Source organism: Leptosomus discolor, chromosome 12 (assembly GCF_034619465.1).
Source record: "Leptosomus discolor isolate bLepDis1 chromosome 12, bLepDis1.hap2, whole genome shotgun sequence".
Classification (NCBI taxonomy): Eukaryota; Metazoa; Chordata; class Aves; order Leptosomiformes; family Leptosomidae; genus Leptosomus; species Leptosomus discolor.
The window spans coordinates 6,878,959-6,901,881 of record NC_141402.1 but is presented as its reverse complement, the minus strand read 5'-3'; the positions used below and the strand labels follow the sequence as shown (position 1 = coordinate 6,901,881).

Sequence of the window (22,923 nt, the reverse complement as noted above, 5' to 3'; positions counted from 1 at the left end):
GGGCTGGATTTAGCACAGCTCTTCAGCCCACACTCCAACCACTGCATTTGGAAAGGGTTTGGATGAAACAGCTGTTAAATGAAACAAGGAAGAGTTTGAGCCTTAGCACCCCTGTTGGTTTTGAAGACAGATATGTTGTGGATAGAGACAGAAGTTCTTGGAAAGTGAGACAGTCTCTTTTTCCAGCCTAGTAAAAGGAACCTGGGCTGTCCCAATTGATAAATCCAGTGAAAGAGAGGAAAACCATCATGATGGTGCGCATTGCCAAATTAGTCAAAACAAGGAACAGTTGTCTTTACAGAAAAATGTGGGTGATGAAAGACTGCAAGATATTAAACCTTGGATATTATTTACCAGAAAAGCAAAAGCAGTACTCTGTTTTAAAATGTTTGTCACCCTATTCCTGATAGCCTGCATTATTTTCATCTTCCTCAAAGCCTTTGATGCTCACTTTTGCAATACCTACTGCTAAGACAGAGTTGAGAACCACAGATACCTTTACTTCTAGGCAGTTCATGGTTTCAACAGATGATTTTGACCATTTTGTCTCCTGAGATCTCTGTTCAACATTTATTCAGTTTAAATGCTCCTTCTTATTTGTGTTGTGAAGGTTGTTGGGACAGGGATATGACACACCCATGTCCCCCACCTCCATCAGCGTAAAGCATCAAATAGTGACTGCAGAAAGGGAAATATATGTTGGGCACGTTACAACTGCGTGCTGGCAGAGTGTGGGAGCGTGAAGGTAGCCAGGGCATACATAGCCTTGGTTTGTTGCTACTTCCCATTTGGGCAGCTGGCTTTTTTTGGTGAGGATAGTTGTGCTGCAAATTACATCAAGAATGAAATTCATATCTTCATTTATGGTTACCTGCCACTTCCATGGACTGGAATGCAAGCTGTGTATATAGGCTCAGCCTTGCTTTAGCTAGGTCTTTACTATGGTGCAAGGAGGAAGGTGAAACTATACACCAGTGAATGCCTCTGTTAGCATTTGGTGTCACCAGCTATTGCTGTAAGTCACCAGCTTGTGCTTAAGCATCTTTTAATGTTCTCTTTCAGTGAAAACCGTTTCCAAGAGAAACAAGGGAAAATGCCTGGCTCAGACCCACTAACTCTTGTATGGCCTTTTGCTCTTGAGTGGTGGTTAAAAGATCACCATTTCAGGTCAAACCACTAACTGCTTTGAAGCTTGCTTTCTCGTCTTCTTTAAGTTTATCATCTATATGGTCTGTCTAATGTGGGAAAACTTAGCTGTGATCTAATTTATGTTGGGCCATGTGACCAAAAAGAGAAGAAAATAATAGTCTTCTCTATCTGTAAGAAGTTCCATCTGCTTATTTCAAAACTGGATTGCCTGCTCTGCGTCATGTCAAACAGAAAATGACCTTAATGCAGGCATCCAGTGTAAACAGCTGGGCATGCTTCATGAGGCTGCTCGTGGCTGGCTCCAGCTCAGCACAGACTGCGATGTGACTGCTGCCGCCACGGCCGGGACTCTTCCAGGAGCTCTTTCCTGGTGGACCTCTGCTGGTGTCATAGTGTTGCAGTGTTGCTTTTCTTGCTGGTCTGGCTTTTTCCTGCCCTATCGGTTGAAATGGAAGAGTTGTCTACAAATTTCACGATGTATCACTGAGACGTGATGCTGACGTGGTCTGTGATCATGGGATTTGTCTTGATATTTCTCTCCTTCAGCTTACCACGTTGTTCAGGCAAAATCCCAACAATACAGATCCCTTTTGCCATGCTGAGTCTTATTTCACCTTTCCAGATTTATTATTTCTTCCTTGTCTCTGTGTTAACTGAATTCACAAACAGAGTCCATTTAGTAACTGGAAAATGTGTCATTTTTAGAGTACGATTGCATCCCGTGGCTTTAATGGTAGTGAAGAAATGCATGGCAGAGGAGAATTAAACTTAGATCTGCCATGTGTTTAGGCACACGTGGGTCAAAAGATGCTTCAAAACTGTATGTGCTGCTGACATGTTCTGTCTCTCTCTTATGTCTTACTAATGGATCAGATCCTGGATGAGGTTGAAAGGAGAAGAGGAATATCTGCTGCCTTGGTTTATCCATTTATGAGGAGTCTGATGGAATCTCCTTTTCCTGCACCTGGAAAGACCATCAAAGTCAAAACCTTTCTGCCTGGAGCTGGAAACGAGGTAAAAAGTAACAGCAAATATTGAAAGTCAAAGCCTCCCCCTCACCATGCCAATATCAAACAGCAAAAGAAAAACAGGAGGAGACCTATGGATACTGCAAGGCATGAGAGGTGGCACACGCTCAAAGTGAGCAGTGCAGGAGCTGCACCAGTGTTGATGTGCTAATGCTAGTTCCCATTGATGATTATAAGCCAATTTATTGTTACGTATTTGCTATTTTACATTTATCAATAAGTTGTGTGTAAGAAAAAAACCCAACATAAATGTCCTAGTATGCCTGACCCAGTGTAGTTAACAGACTGTCATGTTGCTGGACTTTATCACAGTGATAACAAGCAAGTGTAAGTTTCCCATGCTGACTACTTGAACAGTTCAGCCACTGGTTGTTATTGCAAACCTCATTACTGCTGGTCCTGGCCTTGGTAGGAGGAGTGACCAGCAGCATTTAAATGGCTCTTTTTGGCAATGAATACCCTTTAACTCAAAGAAATAGTCTATATTTGGAAAAGCATGTCATATAAAAGCTTCTGTGCATGTGTGCGCACGCATATAGTAGATTTCATTTCCTTTTATTACTGACTCAAGTCGCTGGAAACCTAGCATCGTACAACATACGCCTTACTGGAAAATGGCAATATTGATGCCTTGCTTAAAAAGTTTTTTGTAACTTGAAGCTTTCTAGCCCTTTGCCATGTCAAATTCTGCTCTCTGCATGTCTTTATGTAAGTATACAGTAGCTCCACTCAGATGTCCAAGCATATAGAGGAAATACAGTACTGCAGAGAGGAATAGAATTTGGCCCAGTTAGTGAAAGCAGGAAAAAAGTTCCCTTCTAGGATTATTTTATACTCCTTAGGGTTAGTTTTACAGTGCTATTACTGCTTTTACATTGAATCATATTTTCTCCAAGTGTAATGCCACTGACTTCAACAGAGTGGGCCTGTAATGTCACTTGGTGTGAAATGTAAAGGGTTCATTGTATTAAGTGACTTGCAAAGTGTGTTTAAGTCACAAGCATTTTCTTCTGGAGAAGCAAAGGAAAACTGAAAGGCTGATTGGCGTAACAGTGGTAAGATCTGATAATGCTTTTTTGAGGTGAATATATCTGGGAACCATGGATCTGCAACTTCTCTGTCCTCTGCTCAAGCTTCTGAACTCTCCCAGAGAAAAACATTGAAATAATTCCAAACAAACAAACAACTCTCTTCTGGCTGAGCTTTGCTCTCTGTTATGCTAGTACAAACTCGTTATTTAAATGGAATGCACTGGCTTAATTAGGAACAGAGTCTTGTCCTTCCATTGTGGCTTCTCTGGCCTAAACAAAGATGATGATTAATTGGGAAGTAGACAGTGTATTTCTTTGTAATGAGCAGACTGAAGCACAAGGCTTTGCCAGGCAACAGAAAACATCCATGGCATTTGTAAAAGCTGCTGTAACTTGCATCGCATCCTACCCCGCAGCAAGATTTTAGCGTTGGAAGTTTTGCAGTAAAGCCAGTTCCTCATGATTTGGCACATAAATATGATTTGAGCTTGCAGTCCCAATGCTAAGAAATCGAGGTGGGCACCTTTACTGAACATGAGAAGGAGGTAGGCAGGCAGCGCTTCCCAAGGAGGTATTCATGGTATGCCATCGCTCCTCAATTTGATTCTTACTGCTGTTTGGGGCAACAGCTGAGTGATGGGTATCTAATAGTCAGGCACCATAATATTTCTGTGTTTCAGGCTTAAAAAAAATAAAATCTGTACACAAATACTGTTTTAACAGTAGCGTTCTTTTTACAGTCCTGTGCTACTGATCACAAACAATATTACAACTAAACTAGTATGAACTGATTTTCTTTCCAGTATCTTGTGGTCTTGATCATATCCTTAAAACAGTGTATTTGTGAGGAATTTTGTAAGGGCTGCTCCAGTTTAAACCAGTATGCTCGTGGAATGTGGTGTCATGTGCATGAAAACATAAAAGTGGTCTAAAGCAATAAAGTGGCAGTGATTTTTGGACATATGAAAGGAGATGTATATATGTTCCTGTTAATATGTCTGCAGAGATTTCAACACAGCTTCAAGTTGGCCAGCTTTTCTCCTTTCCCTTCTGTTTCTTCGAATTCCTCAGTAGTTCATCATTTGCTGTCTTGCACTTCATATTTTTCTCCCTCTGTTACTCTCTTCATGTCATTTTTCCCCTCTTCTTTTTTCTGTCCTCTGCCTTCAAGTTCCACATCTGAGCATGTCAATTGCAGAGTAAAAGGAAGATATAATAAAGGAATCAAGCAAAATGCATTTGAGAAAAGGAAGGAGAGGGCCTGAGGTCATGGATGAAGTATGAAAATTAGACTTTAAAGGGATGTCACAAGTCACCATCTAAGACCTTGTCCTGACTCCCCAGTTAAGTATATATATATACACACATATCTTTATGACAAAAAAAAAAAAAAAGGTTTTAGACATTATCTCGTGAATTATGCATCATAAAAGAGTGAAAATTAAGTAAATTTGGCTTAAATTTTGCCTGGCCTTTAAGTTCAGTTCTTGGTTCCTATCTAGATGTGAATTTGACTTGCTAGCCAAGTTTATAACCAAATTTACCTTGTCTTTATGGCTGTTTTAACCCTGCAAGCTTCCGGCTCCAGTGTTTCCGGTTTGTTACTTGCTTCATACTGTTGACTTAGCCAAGCTTTACATCTCTGACAAGGGTGTTTAGAAGGCAGAATTATGCTTCCCTCGGAAATGGCAGCAGATTTAATGTGCACAACTTGACAGTGAGTTGTGTAGCATGCCATTTCTCTGGAGTGCTGTGCCTCCAGCCCCGGTTTAAAGAAGAGGATGGGGGTTGTTCTCTGTGACCTCTCAACAGGAAAGTGTGGGGCGGTGCTGGAGGGCTGGGATGGGGTGCTGGGCACCCCTGGTGCTGTCAGCCCTGACCAGTGATGCTGACTGATGTTTGTTGGATGTGCTCAGGTCATTGAGCTGCGGCGGCCCATGGACTCGCGCCTGGAACATGTGGACTTTGAATGCCTTTTCAAGTGCCTCAGTGTTCGTCAGATCATCAGGATCTTTGCGTCTCTCCTGTTGGAGCGGCGTGTGATTTTTGTAGCAGATAAGCTCAGGTAAGTGGCAAAAGGACCTGAACCACATGTTCAGGACAGTACTATCTCTGGATACAAAAACCTTTATGAAATGTCCAGAATGGTTGTCAGATGTGAGGATACTCTCACTGTAGCACTCAAATAATTTTTACATCAGTGGAAGTTATTTGCATCAGGTGGGATACACCTTCACTAGTAGTCACTAGCTACAAGCCACTTGTTATGTCTTACTTTCCCGTCTGTAAAATAGCAGTACCAATACTTGCCTGCTTCATACTCAGGAAATGTTTGCACAACATTTTGAAGCAATATAGTCCTAGCAACATTTCATTTCAGGTTTTGGAACAGAGTACTGAAACAGTAGCAGAGGTCGTCACTGAGGTGCTTCATCTTGTGGCCATGCAGTGCAGCCAGGCAGGGAAGTGGGGTGCTGAGAGTTCACCTGGTTTGCTCCATGCAGTACAGAAAGTTTATGATGGGGCTAGGCTTCAAACACTGCACTACCTGACCCATCAAGTGGGAGTGTTGAGAATGCTATTACAGTCCAGCCCAACTAGTTAGGATATCTTTTCTGCTGCTCACATGACCTGAAAACGTTTCCTTTATTAAGTTTCCATCTTGGGCTCCTTGCTACATCCTTTCAGCATACCTCTTTCTTCCCTGCTCTTTGATTGCGGTCTCCCCTCCTTGGCTCCTCTGAGGCATGAACTCACCCCCAGTTGTATGGAGTGAAAGCGACAGGTCACAACACCACTGACTGGCCTTTACCACGGAAATGGGAGCTCTGTGTAGGCTGCACCCCTGCCCCGCAGCAAAGAATTATCCCTTTTTTTAGAGGCTTGGGTAATCCATATAGAAAAGTGTGGACATTGTAAAGAAGACCTTCTTTGCTGTGGTATGATAATAAAAGATGGCAAATGAAAATAAAGACCGTAATTTATTAGACTTGGGAACATTCAGCGTCTTTTAAAAGGACACAAAAGACTGTATGGGTGGTTAAAAACACAGATGGATCTACCCAAACAAACTCTGTTAAACACTTTATCAGCCCCGACCTTCTCTGAATGACCGCCAGAAATAATAGCTGCACTTAGTGGCCGCCAGTGTATATAATAGCAAAAATACTTTGCATAGTAAAAGCTTTACAACCTTTAAGGGAGAATTTCTTAAAGCTGCAGACCCTTCTCAGGTTATAAAGTTACTTCCTTAGCAGTCTTTTTTGTTGTCTAGAACAACAGGAACATTTTATTTCATCCCTTCCCTTGTCAGTAACCCTTAGTTTGAATGACCATTTGGGATGACTTAATTTCACATAAACTCCTGGTGAGAATTGTGTAGCTAGTCCAGGGTTTCTGCGGTACTTTAGTAGATATGTGAGTCACACCATGAATATTGGGGCAAGTGGCTTTTGAAAATACTGTTGGCGTGTTCCTTCTGACTCTTTTCCTACAGCATGCTTCGTTACATCGTTCTGTCTGTTTCTATTTTACCATTCATTTAACAGAACTAGTGGCACCCACAAGTCTGACTGTAACTCAGAATGACACAGGCCTGCGTTCCTTCAAATGGCACAATGATTTGAGTGGAAAATCATGGAAATGGTACAGAGAAAATGAGGGCTGTGCTGTGGCCAACCGTTGCTCTTCTTCACTGTTCCCAGTTACTCCTTTGTAAAGTTGTCCTAGTTTGGCAAAGCACCCCAAGCCTTGATCCTTGGACCTCGGGCACAGTACTGTGGAATGGCTTGCTGCAGGAGGCATCCTCAGCCATGAAGGCTGGGACAGAAAGCAGCCATTCCCAGGAGTGTTTCTCTGGGGCAGCTGGCCTAGCCAATGCCACGTAATGCTTCTGGGCATTGTTCAGAGAAAAGAAGTGACAATTAAACCTACATTGACAGGCTTAAGGCAGCCTGGCTTGGAAAACAGTCATGTTGCTGATGCTGAGGGCTCCTGGTAACCGAGGACTTCGTCAGGCAACCAGGGGTTTATACACGTTGCAAGCCTGACTGGAAGCTAACAGCTCAGGCTGGCCTGTGCAGTTACCTTTCTCCTGATAGTTGCCTGGTCCTACAGGCCTCACAGCAGAGGACAAGAGTCCTGCTTATGGGCAAAGCATTGCTGCTCTCCCTTTTGGCACACAGAAATAGGGCACCAGGACCAACAATAATCAGAAATGATAAAGATCCCTTTCAGTAAACACCTACCCAAACACCTCCTCTCCTGCAAAAAACTATTTTCCAGCGAACTGTTTCTGTTGTGAGAGCGAGTCATCAGCTGAGGGGCCATTAGCATGTTATTTTGAGAAAGTAGAGGCTTAGGAGGTTTTGTGGTTGCTCCTGTAAGAAGGGACAGAACTTTTCTTACAAAAAAGGTTTATATTCGTATACTTCATTATATCTGCACGTACCCTTTACTACACATATATACTTTGTTTTGTTTAAAAAGAGTTTGACAAAATCTGACGTGGTAGATGAGGCCCTGAATTAAGACCTGTGAATCCTGAGCTCTTGTTCTGAACTCTCTGACCTGCTGTGTGACACATGCTGGAAACATAGGCCCTCTTTCTTATATTTTGTCTGGTCTGTCTGGGATCCTAAATGCTCCAGGGTGGAGACTGCTTCTTGCTCTGTGTATGCACGCAGCTCTACTTTGTATAGCGTGGCCCCTTTCAGCATGGGGAGCTAGGAGGTACTGTAAAATAGAAACTAATAATGAGTCCTTTGACAAAGGGCTGGAGAAAGTGACAGTGGATTTAAATTCAATACTTACTGAGGTTTTCATGGTTTAAATGGGGATGAAGTCTAAAATGAAACACTCTGGCTTTGAGCTAATAACTGTCTGTCTTGGAACATTTGCCTTGTCTGACATGAATTTTGTTTATGGGCATCACAGCTGAAACTGAAGGAGTTTACCAGTAATGTGGAAAAAAAAAAGAAGTGAAATGTCTTACAGGGCCAGTCTGTGGGCCCAAAGAAAGAGAGCAGGAAATTAAAAAGATTTTACAAGGGTTTGATTTCTGCATGCGCCCAAAAACTAGCTTAGAAATAAATGATGTTGCGATTTAAACATCAAACAATGAGATGCAATGGGCTTTTTGTAGCTGCCTGTTTAACAGGTTTCCAAGCAATAAATGATTTCACACATTATACAAGTTTGGGAAAGTCATGCCTAGTAAAGTGAGATTCATTCAATGAATTTTTATTTATGGTCCTTATAGTGCCCAGAAGGTGAAAATTTATAGTCCTTGATCTTTGTGCAGAAGAGGTTGCCATTTTTCAACACAGAAAGTGATGCTACCAGCAGTGGGAAAACAATAGTAAAGTTTGAATGACAGGACTGTGAGGTTGCCTTGGTTAGATACGTGCAGTTATGTTTGGGTCTTTTTTTCCCCGATAAGTTGCTTATATATTTTTTTCTGCTTGAAATTGAATGAATAAATCCCTACAGCTATTTTCTCACCTTCAAAAATGAATTTGAATCTGCCAGTGACCTTTCAGTATTTCGCTTTCCATGAAGGCAAGAAGGCAACAGAGAAATAAAGATAACAATAGAGAAACTTGGAATAATAATAACAACTCATGAAGAGGTAACTTAAAGCTCCAATTCCTTAAACATCTGCTGAAAGCACAACCAAGATGGTATGTCCCATCCCAGTTTCAATCCCTGTCCCAGCTGGGAGCCCCTATTTATATTCCCAGCATTCTGCCTGTTCACCCCAGCTCTGAAGCTATCCCATGACTGCCAGCTGCAAAGGGAGAGCTGCTCTAGTGCAGTTCTCTGGGGTTTAGGTTAGGCAGCTGATGCAAAATCGGTGGGTTCTGGGGTTTGTGGACTATTGCCGTTGCTGCAGGCACAAAGGTAGCAACAGAAAATAAAGAGAAAGCAAACATTAGAAGAAAAATATTTCTCTGTTTGTTTTACTTTTATGCTGTGGAAACAAATTTGTGGACATGTTTGTTGAGGAGGTGATGTATCCATGCATGTGAGAACAGTCTCTTTGCCTTTTCCCCTGAATGTTTGGAGAGGGGGAAAGGAAGGCCTTGGGCATCTTGACGTCCCTTTGTTATAACCCCATGTTATACAAATAAAAAACACTCTTGCTGTAATCTACTATATTGTGAAGGCCTCTGAGCCTATTTTGCTTACATTTCACATGTGGGTCCAGTCCAACGCCAGCCGGAGTCAGTGAGAGTGTTTGGATGAGGCTTGTCTTTTGCTGTGGATCTAAATCCTGGAGTATTTCTTTCAGTGGCCTTTTTGAAGCTTTAGGGGCTGTGAAAGGCTTCTGTAGAGTCCCTGCTCTTGTAAAAGACAAAATAACTTTTAATTGTTATGAATTTTGGTTTTATATGAGATATTTCAGCTACTTCTCAGCAAAGCAGGAGTGTGGTCCTCAAGGAAAGACATCTCTGTAGACAGCAATGGGTTTTATGCTCCTAAACCATATAGGTGAACTTGGAAACGTACCCCAAGGTGAAGGTGGGCCAGGCGTTTCTCTAAGTGGCAGTGCCAGCTCAGGAAGTACCCCCTCCTGCTCCCCTTGTTTGCTCCTGCCCTGCACTGTGCTCTCCCTCACCCAGGAGGCTGTGCCAGCCCAGCCGCAGTAGGAATTACTAATTTTTCAGAGTTTCTCCAAACCAGATGGGGCCATTGGCCAGGTCACACCAGGAGCTCCTGTGCTGGGAGAGGGGCAGAGCAGCGTGCTGGGTGTGGGCAGGAGCATTGGGGTGGACACGCTTCAGGGTGGTGTTGCCACTGGAGAGTCTCTATCATGCACCATCCTTAGGCGTGAGCCAGCTGAATTTACAATATCTCACGACCTATTGTAAATTTGTGAATAAATCCACAAGTTTTTACCTGTGTGCAAGCGAGATCTGAGGGAAGGAGGCTGAGGCAATGCTGGATGACAGCAAACTTCAGCGAAGCTAGAGCTCCTGCACATCAGTGTCTTCCTCCCTTAGGGGTGGCCACAGATGACTTTGTCTTCCCAAGGAGAGTTTTTCCCCTCCATGTTTCTCTGCCCCTCTGCCAGCACATGCCCTGGCCCAACATGGACCAGCAGCCTGTCACCTGGTGTGCCGCAGCCCGCTGAAACCTCCTCTGCAGTGCTCACCCCATGAAGCCAAGAGGTGCTGTTGCAAGCAGAAGGTAGGCATCTGTGAGGTGGGAAGATTTAATCCTGTTAAGGGTAAAAAACTTTTATCTCATTAAGGGCAAAAGCCTCCGTAGCCCTTCCCAAAGCACTTTGAACAGCCAAGGGGAATCTGTCTTCCAGCACAACTGTAGAAAGTCCAGGCGGATCCCAGACCTGACCAAATGTTATGGGCTCCAGACAGAAACACTGACTAATACAGGGCAGAAGCATAAATATGTAAATACTGGGGGAAGTCATCCCGCAGGCATGTATCTGCTAACTTTGTGGAGCAAAAGGGGAGCGGAGTGTACTTGTATTCAAGGGCAAAGGCTTTCAGAACAAACAACAGCGTTTCCCTAATCTCACAGACAGAGACGTCCTAGGGCTGTCTGTGTTGCACCCAGGATGTTCGGGGAGGTCGATGCTTGTCCTCATATTTGAATCTGTTGTTTCAGGAGTCATGAAGCTGCACTAGAAAGCAGCACAGTTAGCAGTTGAGAGGCAGCCTGGTCCCTGGCTCTCAGTGCCTACCTAGAAAAACAGTATTAGGGATCCTTTAATCTAGCAGACAAAATCATAGTGTGATCTCATACCTGAAGTTAAAATATGCAAATTTAAACAGGAGATAAGTGGCAATGTTTTAGTAGTAAGAGTAAACTATTGTTCCTCAGCCCTGTAGCAAGGTCAAATGGAAATGCAAGAGTAGTTAAAATTTTGGAGATTACTTGCCCATCTCTAACTGGTCTGCACAATTTCTGAGCCCAGGCTACAGGAGACACAGCTATGTCTTCTCTTGGTCACATCTGGCACAGCCCTGTATTGAATTCCAGCTCTTTGTCTAGTTAACTTTGTCACAGTTATCATCTGTGCATTGAAGAAGGAGGTGTTTAGAGGTGCGAGCTACTGTGCCTGTGGAATGTGTAATAGCTCCCACACCTTATGGCTAAACCCAGGAGAAGTATGGATGGCTGACATTTTTTTCTGGTATTTTTTTATTGAAAGATCTGGAAGCACTTTCTTAAAAATACTGTCAGGATTATTGTGCTTGTCTGGTCTGACACGCTGAACATAAGCTGGAGAATTTCTTCCACTAATTTCTGCAGTGGAAGGAATGAGCCCTTGTATAATTACCCAATATGTAATCATGCCTAATAGACAGAATTTATTCTACAGCAAAAACATTCATTTCTCATGTAAGTAACCAGAGTTTCCATTTCCTCCAGTGACAGCCAATTCAGCCCCCACTGAGGAGTGATTTAAAACTTGCAGACCACCCCTGACTTACCTAAGGGACAACAGCTTGCAGCTCCCTTCATCTTTTATGAAAGAAGCATCCTCCAGAGTCAGTCTGAGTCTCTGCTGCCTACCCTACAATTGCTTTCCTTTCATGAGACTTTGGTTTTTCTCAGTCTGCTTGCACTATGAAGCATCACTAAGTAGAAATATATATACTTCAAAACCCCTTAAACCTTCTGTAACCTATGTCATTATTTGGCCTGATGTAGCTGCAATTTCTTGATATTCTGCTTCTTTCTTTCCCACCAAATACAGCTAGCAATCTTCTTTGAGTAGGATGTTTGTATGCAGCCCAGTCCTGCAAGATGCTGAGCACCTTGTCTTACAGTCTAAATGCTAGAATTGAAGGTGTCCAATGTGATGTGAAATTGGTGGTTTAAGGTAACTAGCAGAGCTGTCTCAAGATTTTTGAGAGAAATTTTGCACTTTATTCCCCAAGAGATACTTACGTTTTATACCACTTGGATATTTCTCTGGCACTCAGATTGCGTGATGTCTGATGTCAACAGAGGAGCTGTACGTAGACAGTAGGAAAATGTGTCAGGCAGAAGATGCAGCCCAAGAAAAAAAAATGAACTTTCTAAGTCTCTGGCTTGTTTAAGATTCTGCAGTCCCAGAGAAAAGCAGTCTAATAATGGCATTTTTAATATGCCATATCACAGGAAGGGTAGAGCTTGTGTGATTTACCTTTTCCTTCTTTCCTCCTGCCCTCCTTTCCAGTGGTATTTGTTCATATCACTTTAGGGTTTGGCCAACGCTCTGCTGTGGGAAAACACACATCTTTCCACTTATGATTTGTGCAACAAAATTCTCTCTCCTTTCCCCTTCCCCACGAAAGGGAAGGGGGATAAGAAGACGACCATGTTGTTTGGTAATTCGCTTCTGGATTGCTTATTGGCACAATAACCATATGGCAGTAAGTTGCAACTTTTCGCAACTCAGCCTCTAGCTCCCCACAAGGGGACTTAGACGGATTCCCTCTCTTCAGCTTTGCAATGAGAAGGATTAGGGGGTTGGGGTTGTTCTTCTCCTCCTTTGTTACTACTTAGAAAAATTTTTCCTCGGACTTTACAGCTGTCATGTTGTTAGTAGTGCAGGGATTGCCTGCAAATCCGAAACCACCAGTGTGAACATTAACAAGGACTGGTGGGAGCAAAGGTCCCAGTGTGGAAAGAACAAGTAATTAACACTCCTCTGGAGCACCTGGGCCAGAACCACTTTTGTTATGGATTTATGCTAAGGAACTGTCCTGCAGAAAAAGACTGGATAACTCTGTGGGCACTAAGGATAAGTTTCCACTTTGAAATGCTGGGATTTTTTTTTCTTGTAACCACCTGACAAAGCTTGGGCAGGTGGCTGATGTGTCAAAGCAATGACTTTTTGCCAAAAATCCTATTTGTTTGAGCTTTGTGGAAAGTACGGTTGAACGCCAGTTGCTTGAAAAGACAAATCCTCGTTCTGAAGGGCACTTTGCATGTCTCTGTCTCCAGGGGCTTTCATGTGCCTCTCTAATGCACAAGTATTATGGGAGCATAAAATAATGCCTTCGTTAAAACCACATTCCCCTTTAATCAACTTTTCTCTGCTTTCTTTTAAAATAAGTACTTCAAAGCTGTTTGAGAGAGAGAGATCTCCTGACAGTGGGTTCTCTGGTCTGCAGCTCTCAGCTCTGTGTGATGCAGCCTTGATCTGTGACATGAGCCAGGGTTGTGCTTTGCAGGTTATCTGTGGGACCTCAGACTGTCTGTCACTCAGGTGTCCCAGGAAGGTGGGAGCTGGATTCTGAAAACACAGCTCTTAGTGAAGTAAAATAATTTACTAATTTATGATAACTTTTGGAAATGTTGCATAAAAATCTGTCTTCCAATATCTGGATGAAAAACAAAAAGAAAACCTCCTGTATAGTCAAAATGAACCCTGCACTTACTGCTTCTTTCATAATGTCCCCTAATGAGTTGTGTAATTATAAAACAATGAAAATCTGAATTACTTTGACTGGCAAATCCATCAGCTTTAAAATAGGAATCCCTGAGAGCACATCACATTTCGGTCCATCTCTGTTTAGCTAGGAGACATCATCCCAGCAGGGCAGACTGCTACTGGGTGTTGGCTGTTCCTGAGGTCACCTCCTCGCTGCCCTACGGCGTTGTAACTTACCTGCTCATTCCTTAGCCACTGACCCTAAATCGCAGTTGGGTACAGATTGCTGCAGCAGCCCTTCTGCATGACAACATGGGCTGCCAGGAGCATCACAGGTCTAATCTTTGGTGTCTTTGTTGTCCTCTGAGAAAATACCAAATTTTATATCCCTTCTTCTTAGCATGTATCTTAGCACAGTGCCCAGTACATCAAAATATGACCTGAAGTTCTGTTCTCTGTTCTGGTACGATTGGATATTTACAGTGACAGAAAAGCTTTTCTGTCCATGTGCTTCTGAACAAACTTTCATGGGGGAGTGATGAAAGGACAGGCAAGAGCCATGACAGACCCTCAACCCTTCTGCTCCACATTGCCTGGTGTACTCGTAACGCGCTGGGGGACATACTGAGGTAACTGCAGTGAGGCTGCTGATGCAACCACAGTGGTAGGATAAGATAGCACAGGACAGGTGAGGATGTTGCAAGCTTAAGCTAAAGGGGATGTGGTCAGAGAAGAATTTATGAATGCAGATGTTGCCCACTCAATTTTCTGTAAAATATGATGAGGAGGGAGCAGAAAAGGGACACAGACGATGATGCAAACTGTTGGGCAAGTCTGCTCCATGAACTGTCCTTGTTGACACGGCAGTGTGGCAAACCACGGCTCCGTGAATTAAAGCCAGAGAAAACAAGTCCAGAAACTGGGTTGTACTGGGTTGTAACCAGTTTATGATAAGTGTGTTTATAAAAAATCTCCTACCTGGAATCATCAGTAGCACAGAGGAATTGGTGCCTGAGCACTCTGTAACTCACATTCAGTGGTCACTGGAGTGTGTCCCAAAATTAGCTGCATCACTGGCGCCCCACTGATAAGGAACTGCAGCACTGCTTCTGTCAGAAAGGTGAGGCCATATTGTGATTCCTTTATGAGAATTTTAGAAGCTTGGCTTTTCCCAGGCTGCACTGTAGAAAGCACCTGATAGGAAAGATAAAACCTGAAGTGTGACTCATTTCTTGCAAAACAAGGTTTGAGTTTGCCTTGTTTTCATGGGGGAAAAAAACACCATTTGAGGGGTGTGAGCGTTAAGTAGCTACACTCTTTGAGTTGTAAGCGTAGTTTAAAAGATTCTGCACAGGACGGTAACTGGTAATTGGGCTGATGTGGTGTGGAAAATATGCATTTCCTCCTCAGTCTGTGCCCCCCTCTCCCTGCCAGTGTTATCGCTGTGGCCTTGTTTGCACTCTGTGAGATACGACAAAGGTCGCTTGCAGCAAAGGTATCAAATTAGGGGAGCCACTGTGACGTTACTCTGCCTGTCGCCGCTGGCAAACGCACGGTTAGGTTCTCACTTTTGCATCAGGCTGCTGCTTGCCACATGGGAGAAGCCTGGCTCGGGAGGTGAGGAAGCAGTGGATGGACCCTGGAAGCTGATGGGCATGGTGCAACAGCAGTGCTCCTGGTTTGCTAAATCAGTCACCCACCCTGGGAAACGTTCATCTCTTAAATCATATTTTTCCTTTGTCAAGCTCCTGTGCAGAGTGAGGGATTTCCACCTGCTTCTGGACAAACAGTGAGTTGTTATCTCACTGCCAGGACTGGGTATTACATGTCACAGTCCATAACGGACAAGGGAGACCTCTCATTTGTGGTTTAGAGAGCTCTTTATGCAGTTGCAGAGATCAACTATAGCACTATTTGTTGTGGTGAGTGTAATTATTAAGTTATGAAATGTTCAGAACCGGCTGCTCCATTTGAGTTGGCCCGAGTGGACTTACCTCACCATGGTTCTCACGTGTTCCCCTCTGTCATGATCACATTTACACTGGGGAATTCCCTATTTTATTTAGACACTAGGAGCAGAGCTTTCTATTGGCAGGTCTCCCCTGACATCAAGAGAAAAAGTAAACTAGAATATGCACATACAGATTGGCCCATATTTCCTGAAAAGAAGGGTGTTGGGTATTGATCATAGATACAGTATTACCTGCATACTTTCAGCCAGCTACTAAAAACCTCATGTCATAACTCAGTCTACCTCTTACTTAAGTGTTTGCTTCAAAAAATAAATCACAATGTGAAATATTACCCTGGCTTTTACAGCCTAAACTCACTCAATTTTCCGTATAATATGAACCCACTACTTTGATTTTAAACATTGATTGTTTTAGACAAAGGTCAGATTCAGTAGCAGGAAATTCAGAAAGTTCAGAACACTTTCAAGTCACGTATGCAACGACTCCATCCTAAACTTCCTGCAGCTACCCAGATTTTCACAGATTTACCTGAAGGTCAGGTGAGGAGAGGTGCCTTGGCAGTAGCAGGGGAGTCCTACTCCCTGCGCACCCCTACACAGAGGTGGGCCCTTTACAGAAGGATTCTGCCATAGGGAATTCTCAATCAAGGAGGCTGAAATCCAATTATTTAATTAAAAATTAAATTACATAGTTGAAAGTTAATAACAATATTAATAATATATTAAAATTAAATTAAAATTATTTAATAGCTTCAAAAATTACTGTCTCTACTGCTAAATCACCTTATAAAGGCTTGAAGGGTTCTCTGTAGTTTGCTTTACCCCTGAAGGGCTTCTAGGTAAGTAAAAAATTATTCAAATTTCAGAAGCTGAAAGAGAGAGGCTGACTTCACAGCCACTCAGACAGCACTCTTTTCCACAGCAGTCGGGGTACTCACGGTTCAGAAGGGGCTATCATGTCTTGCGGGCTGATCTCATTAAAATAGAAGCAGAAAAAGAAAAAGTCTTTGAGGCTTCATTTCAATGAAGTATTTCAGCACAACGAAAGTAAGGCTGAAACTTGTGCTGAAATACTTTGTGGAATCAAAGCCTAAAGCAGTATTTTGCCTGTCCCCTCACGCTTTGTTTTAAGTGTTGAAGCCAGGCATGAACTGACTACTATTCCTGCTGCTCTGTAATAATTAGAAATAGTTTTTCAATCACTGTCCAGGTAAATTACTGGTTTAGAATTAATTTGGGTCAAATGGCAATAAGCTGAGCACAAATTCTGGTGTTTGTTTTGATCATAACTTTTTGTCTCTCGCGTACAGATAAATATAACCGTTGTGGAGGAACCTTGTCTTTTCAGTTTGAAAATTATTCCTGATAGAAACTGTGGTTTTGTGTCTTTCTGCTTAGCAGCAGGCTCTGCACAGCAGAGCAAGGGGGAAGCAGTACAGAAGCAGCTGAAGTGTAAGAGCACTGGTTATATTGGACTTGCATCTGTACCACGAGCGGGCTTCGAGCCCCTGTCACACACCTTCAGCCGTGCTGGTATCTGACCTTCCCTCCTGCAGCTGCAGCCCCTGTCCGCATCTCTGGTACCGAATGAGGATGGGTAATTGGCATCAGCCAGCCTCGCAGTCCTTACGTCTGCCTGTAGCAGCAGGGAGGAACAAGTTTCACAGGGACCTAATAATTTGGCTGCATGTGTGTGACAGCTTTATCCATGTTCATATTAAATTGTTTCCTCGGTCCTCGTGTCGCTCAGCCCAGCCAGTCACTGTCTTGTCCCTTAGGTTTGCGTTCCAGCCTCTTTACCCTCAGTTCATGTTTCCTTTTCACCTGCTCACCAGGCTCATTTTGCCTTTCTCCCCTCCCAGTTCTGCCTCCCAGGTCTTATTTTACCCCTTTGCATTCTGCCCCTATAATTTAATTTGCCTCCTCCCTTTCCTTCCTTCATTTCCTTCTCTTCCCTTCCCTGGGGGTCCCTGCAGGATGAAGATGATCTTCCTCTCCCTGATGAGGCTCCCATTAGTCTGTGTAGCCCAGGGCTACAATGTCAAGGAAGGTGCTGCTCAGTGTGTACAATTTCTTTTGAAGAAATTAGCAGCTAAATAAGTGTCCCTCTAGTATGCACAAAAATATTTTAAGATGGCTTCTAGCAAACCGAATCAGAGTGAGTTTAGACATCACCAGTAGAAGTCCTTGGCATTCAGGGCACTCCCTCCTGCCAGCTTTCAAGTCCTTGCCACCAAAACATTCCACCCTTTCACAAAAAAGGGCAGCAAAGATGTTTTATATAACAAAATAACGTATTTTTTAATCTGACTTTGGAAGCGAACTGATCTGATGGCAAGCAAAGGGGTTGGATCAGCTGACCTCCTGAGGTCTCTTCCCACCTGAAATACCTCATGATTCTATATAATTTTGCCTGAAATTGGAAAACACACAAGCTTAAAAACTTCAGTGAAAACTAGTCAAATTTTGAATCCTGATCATGTGAAAACAGTGCCTTACAAATGCAAGCAATCCTACAAATAGGCAGGTCTCCCAGACCCATCAGTGACTGCAGGCCTTATGCATGAACACACAGAGGTATCCTTTAATCCCTCATCAGCAGTGATGTTACACGTGACAGCGTCGCTTCTCAAAAAATCTCCATTTCAGCTTCGCTTCCGTATTAGTTTACAAGCACGAAGGTATTTATTGCTTCATGTTGTTCCTGGTGAGAAGGTTATCCCATATGCTTCCCACAGTTGTCTTCTGCCAAGGTCCCCTCCCCAAACCTCTGCATCCGATGCTGCACCTCTGAATGTGCTTGCATGTTCCCCAATTTGGAGCTGCAGCCGTGCAGTCAGGTGGCTCCATCGCCATGCTCTCTTTTCCTCTAGCGACAATGACTCACATGATTTTATTTTGAAATGTTCATGGGGTAGGTCTTCTTGCTAAAAAGCTGCAAAAACATCATTTCCCTGGTTTGAGTCAAAAGGGAGGAACGTCCTAGAGTGGTAACAGAGCAACAATCAGCAATAATTTTGCATAGGAAGAAACACTGTCACGTCTGACACTTTGACACTGGCTAGAAAGCTGGAGATGTCCCGCACCATTGTATCAAAGACTTTCTTGAATTCTCATTTTATTCCTCCCTGCCCTATTTAGTGAGTAGTCGATGGTATCTAGGCTAATGAGACACATGTCCTCACAGCACAGCAGCCCTGGGAGTGAAGCACAAGCCATTGATGTGGGGGGATCTGAGGCCACAAAGGCTCAGAAGAAGAGTGCCTGGGGGTTAAGGGGGGTACTGGAGCTGAGCATCGACACTGTGGAGCAGGGAGAAAGCGGTAACATCTCCCCATTGTTAGCCAGCTCTTCTGACAGGCCAGGGATCCTCAAGGGCTTGCTTTAACAGCTGACCTCCTGCAGGAATGCTGCAGGAGCTGATTACAGCGAGACAGCTGGATTATGGAGACTGTCACTTACAATACTGATATGTTTGAATTTATATCTTGTCCCTGATTCTATTATTTAGTCTTATCCACCTGAATAAAAGTGCTGCTATTATTTATTCTTATGCACCCAGAGAAACCTTTATTTTTTGAGAGCTTAGGTGTATATTGTATCCGGTACAGCACAGTCCTCTGAATTACTGCCTGCACAGTAACAGCAATGCTATATGCACTCCATCTCCCACCCACACCGTAGCAGTCTGTCACAATTGTTACTTCCATTTTCTCTTTACTTGATGCTTTTCAAGCTTTCTGCTTTGTCCCTCCCCTCTGCCTCTGCAGTCTGTGTGTGCTGGAGGGGAGATGGGCTGAATCCCCGGCCCTGTAGCCTTTTCCTGGAGTCTTACACAGCATCCTCTGCAAACCTCTCAGACCGTTTTATCTTGCAGAGTTGTCACAGAGCTCGCTCTCTCTCTGTCAGACACTGGAGTTAATCCAGCATTGAAGGGTGCAGGAGGGAAGTGTCAGGCATCTGGTTTTGCTGAGCAGTTTCTCAGTGGCACAAGGGTAGGAGCTGTCCCAGAAAAGCACGGCTGTGGCCTGTGACGAGGCACGTGGGTGTGTAACACCCACCTGAGTCAAGGTATTACACCTGGGAGGGATGGAGCCTCCAGACTCCAACCTCAAGTTGTAGGAAGCTCTCCAAGCAGATGAGAGGATGTGGGTCAGGGAGGTAACTCAGTCACAGAGCAGTTGTGAGCTGGAGCATGTATGTGTTAACACAGCAGATGAAAGAGCTCAGCAAACGTGGACAGACTAACGTAATTAAATCAGCAGGGAGAAATGAGAAACATGAAAAGGTTGTGGAAAAGTAAACACGGGCAGCGGAAACACTTCTTTGTGAATTTACATTTTTATCTACTTTTCTCCATCTGGGGAAGCAGAGGGACGAGATTCTGATCATTGATCCCAGTCCTGTGCATGGTCTAGAGCGTCGGCATAGCACAGAGCTGGCAGCAGCCCGAGGGTGATGGAGCTGCACGTGAGGGGTGGTCCCCGCTCTTCTCCTGGCTCAGTGAGCTTGTCTGTCCCTTGGGAGAGGAGGAGGAAGGAGAAGGGATATTCTCACTTTACCCTCCTTCAATGCAAATGCCAAAATGGCTGTGGAGGTGCACAAGAGTAGTAAGGTAGGATCAGGGAGTCCTGCAAGTGGTTGTCTGTGCTGGAGGTTTAGTCCTGGACTTAAGAGATGCTTGGTGTGTGAGGCTCCCTTGGCTCTGTGGGAAATCATAGGTGGTAGAGGGGAAGTGAGAAAGAATATAACTTTTGGCTATTGTTATAGAGAAAAGAGAGTTATCAAGGGTATCTGTGGAATGTTTCCAATACGAGTAGTACGTGTAACTGAGTATGACTTTAACATTTCATGAGAGATGGTGACTTGCAGTATGCAGTGAGCCACGGTCCTCTGAAACAGACACATCGAGCACTAGCACCTGCATCGGCAGTGCTCCCGCAGCCAGGGCAGTGACCATTCACTGTTCGACAGTGGACAGCGTGTGTTTCTCAGAACATGGTGATGGTGCTGTGGTTAGATATTAATATAGCCTAGACTTGGGGTTATTTGTTGGTTGACCAACCCAGAAATTGATAGCAGACATTCTCCTACCTAAAGGACAGTAAATATTCTTGTTAAGTCACGCTAATTTGCTTTTGATATGGGCCTAAACCATATTCACAAGCAGTCTCCACAGTTCAGCTGAGTCATGGTAATGTCTGAAATTCCTGTGCCTCTGCTCTTAGTCTGAGCCTTGTGTCTCCACAGCTAAGTACACAACAAGGAAAGGTTTCTATGTGCTATCATAGAAAGTGATTTGGAAAACAAAGTAGCCCAGAGGAAGATAAATCAGCTTTGAGTGGGAAGGGAGAATTCTCATCTGTTGTCTGTAACATGAGGAAAGATCTCTTCTTGGATGGGGCTTTGAATAACCTGGTCTAGTGGAAGGTGTCCCTGCCCACCGCAGAGGATTGGAACTAGATGGTCTTTAAGGTCCCTTCCAGCCCAAACCATTCTGTGGTTCTTCAAGAGAAATTTGTGATTAAGAATGTCTCAATAAGACTACGTAATCTCATATGAACACTTTCACGTGGAGAAGATGAAACACGGAAGGATTTTTTAATCTAATGAATAAAAGGCATAGGAAGTACAAAAACTTCCAATTGGGCAAACCGCAAATAATTTTTAATGAGATGATAACCATGAAAAAAAAAATGGAAAGAGAAGTGGTGAATTTCCTGTGTTTTGAAATCAAATGAAACTGGATGTTTTTCTAGAAACCCTTCACTAATTTTGCTGTAGCAGAGTACAAATTATTGGAATGAGTACAGGCTAATGGGATGAGTTCAGTGGTGTAGACTGTGTAGCATGGCCAGGTAATAGCCTTACCTATCTGTATGTAAGAAAATGCTCTTATCCCACAAAACTTGCAAACGCAGTCACCTTGTCACAGTCAGTTACTGTTAGCAGACTGTTATTCTGCGTGTGCGGGTCCATGTGCGTGCGGGACAGCCTGCAGCTGGCAGGGCAGAGGTGAGCTGGGTTGAAGCAGAAGGCTGCCTCTTGCCCTCAGCAGCTCCGCAGAGACAGAGCATCACAGGCCAGCAGAGTCTCTGGGGCAGGACGAGAGTTCGGCGCCAGCGCTGCCGGCATGGGGCAGCGGCACTACCCGTGTGTTGGAGGGAAGGACACGCCGGCGCGGTGCGGAGCCTCCGGGCACAGCTGGCCCCGTGCCGTACAGGGGTGGCTGGAGCCCTGGGATCATCATACCATGTCTCCCGCTTGCGCACGACTCTGGCAGTGCTTCCTCTCTGAAGTGTGTGATGGTTTATGCTCCTCATTAGTGTGTGACTCATGCAATGGTTTGGTTTCTTGTGCCTATGTCTAAAATTACCTGCATATGGGTAATATAAGAAGTTTTTTCCAGCAGAACGACAGCTATAACATTATGCAGTGTTTGTGTAAAACTGCATAGACCAAATGAAAGAACCCACTCTCAAAACCAGCTCTCTGGATTTCCAAAACTGTCCTAGACTATTAAAAGTGAAAATATTTTGAAAATCTTATTTCTTAGACTATTCTGTCGCTTACTTTGTGTGCTTCACACACCTTAAAGAAATCATCTGACCTTACTTCTTATTTCTCATAAACAAGAACAGTGGGACAATGTGTGGGTTGCACATCTTGAAAGGAAAAACTGGAGCGGCCCTGGTTTCCCAGAGTAGGGCTTTCTTTTTTAATTTACCAAACATGCTTCTCATGAATAATACCCTTTTAAAAGGATCTGAACTATATTTTAGAGATTTAAACTGAGAGTTCCCTTACATCCATCATCTCTGAATTTTACCTTATGGAATGTAAAAACCTCACACTGAAGTGAAAGACATGTATCCTTTCTAAATATGAATCTTTCCAGCTATGGAAGAGACACAGGGAATTTGTACAACAGGAGTTTGGGATTCCCGCTGCCCTCTGCATGAGCGGTGTCCAGGAGGGAGGGCAGCGGGAGATTCTGAGGACTGAAAGTTTGGAGCGAGTGTTTCATGGGGGTCAGCATGAGACATCTCACAGGGAAAGATTTTCTGAGGCTGATTTTTGAAAAACTGTGTGCTGAGCCTTAAAACGCACAGGCCGAGGTGCTGACAAGGGTGACGGTGTGACCCGCGGGGTGCTGGCAGAGCAGAGCAGGGTGCTGCCGCAGGACACCCCCCCCCCCTCAACGGCCGTTGGCTGCGTTCAGCTGCTGTCTTGCCCCAGCCAGCTCCCAGGAAAGCTCTGGAGTAGAAACCAGGGTCCTGGGCCAGAGCCCGAAGCCTCCCCTAGCGTGGGAATAGCACGCAGGAGAGGATGCAGGGGCTGATTTACGTC

General features: G+C 44.0%; 1 protein-coding gene across 5 annotated transcripts in view; it reads left to right on the top strand.

Moving 5' to 3' along the window:
- DENND2B (DENN domain containing 2B) overlaps nt 1–22,923 on the top strand; it is a 103,428-nt gene that overhangs the window by 72,911 nt on the left and 7,594 nt on the right. For all 5 annotated transcript variants that reach the window (XM_086472417.1, XM_086472418.1, XM_086472419.1 and 2 more), the window contains 2 exons: nt 2,023–2,163; nt 5,125–5,273. In XM_086472417.1, the coding sequence (XP_086328543.1) occupies nt 2,023–2,163; nt 5,125–5,273 (290 nt within the window). The remainder of the gene's footprint in view (nt 1–2,022; nt 2,164–5,124; nt 5,274–22,923) is intronic.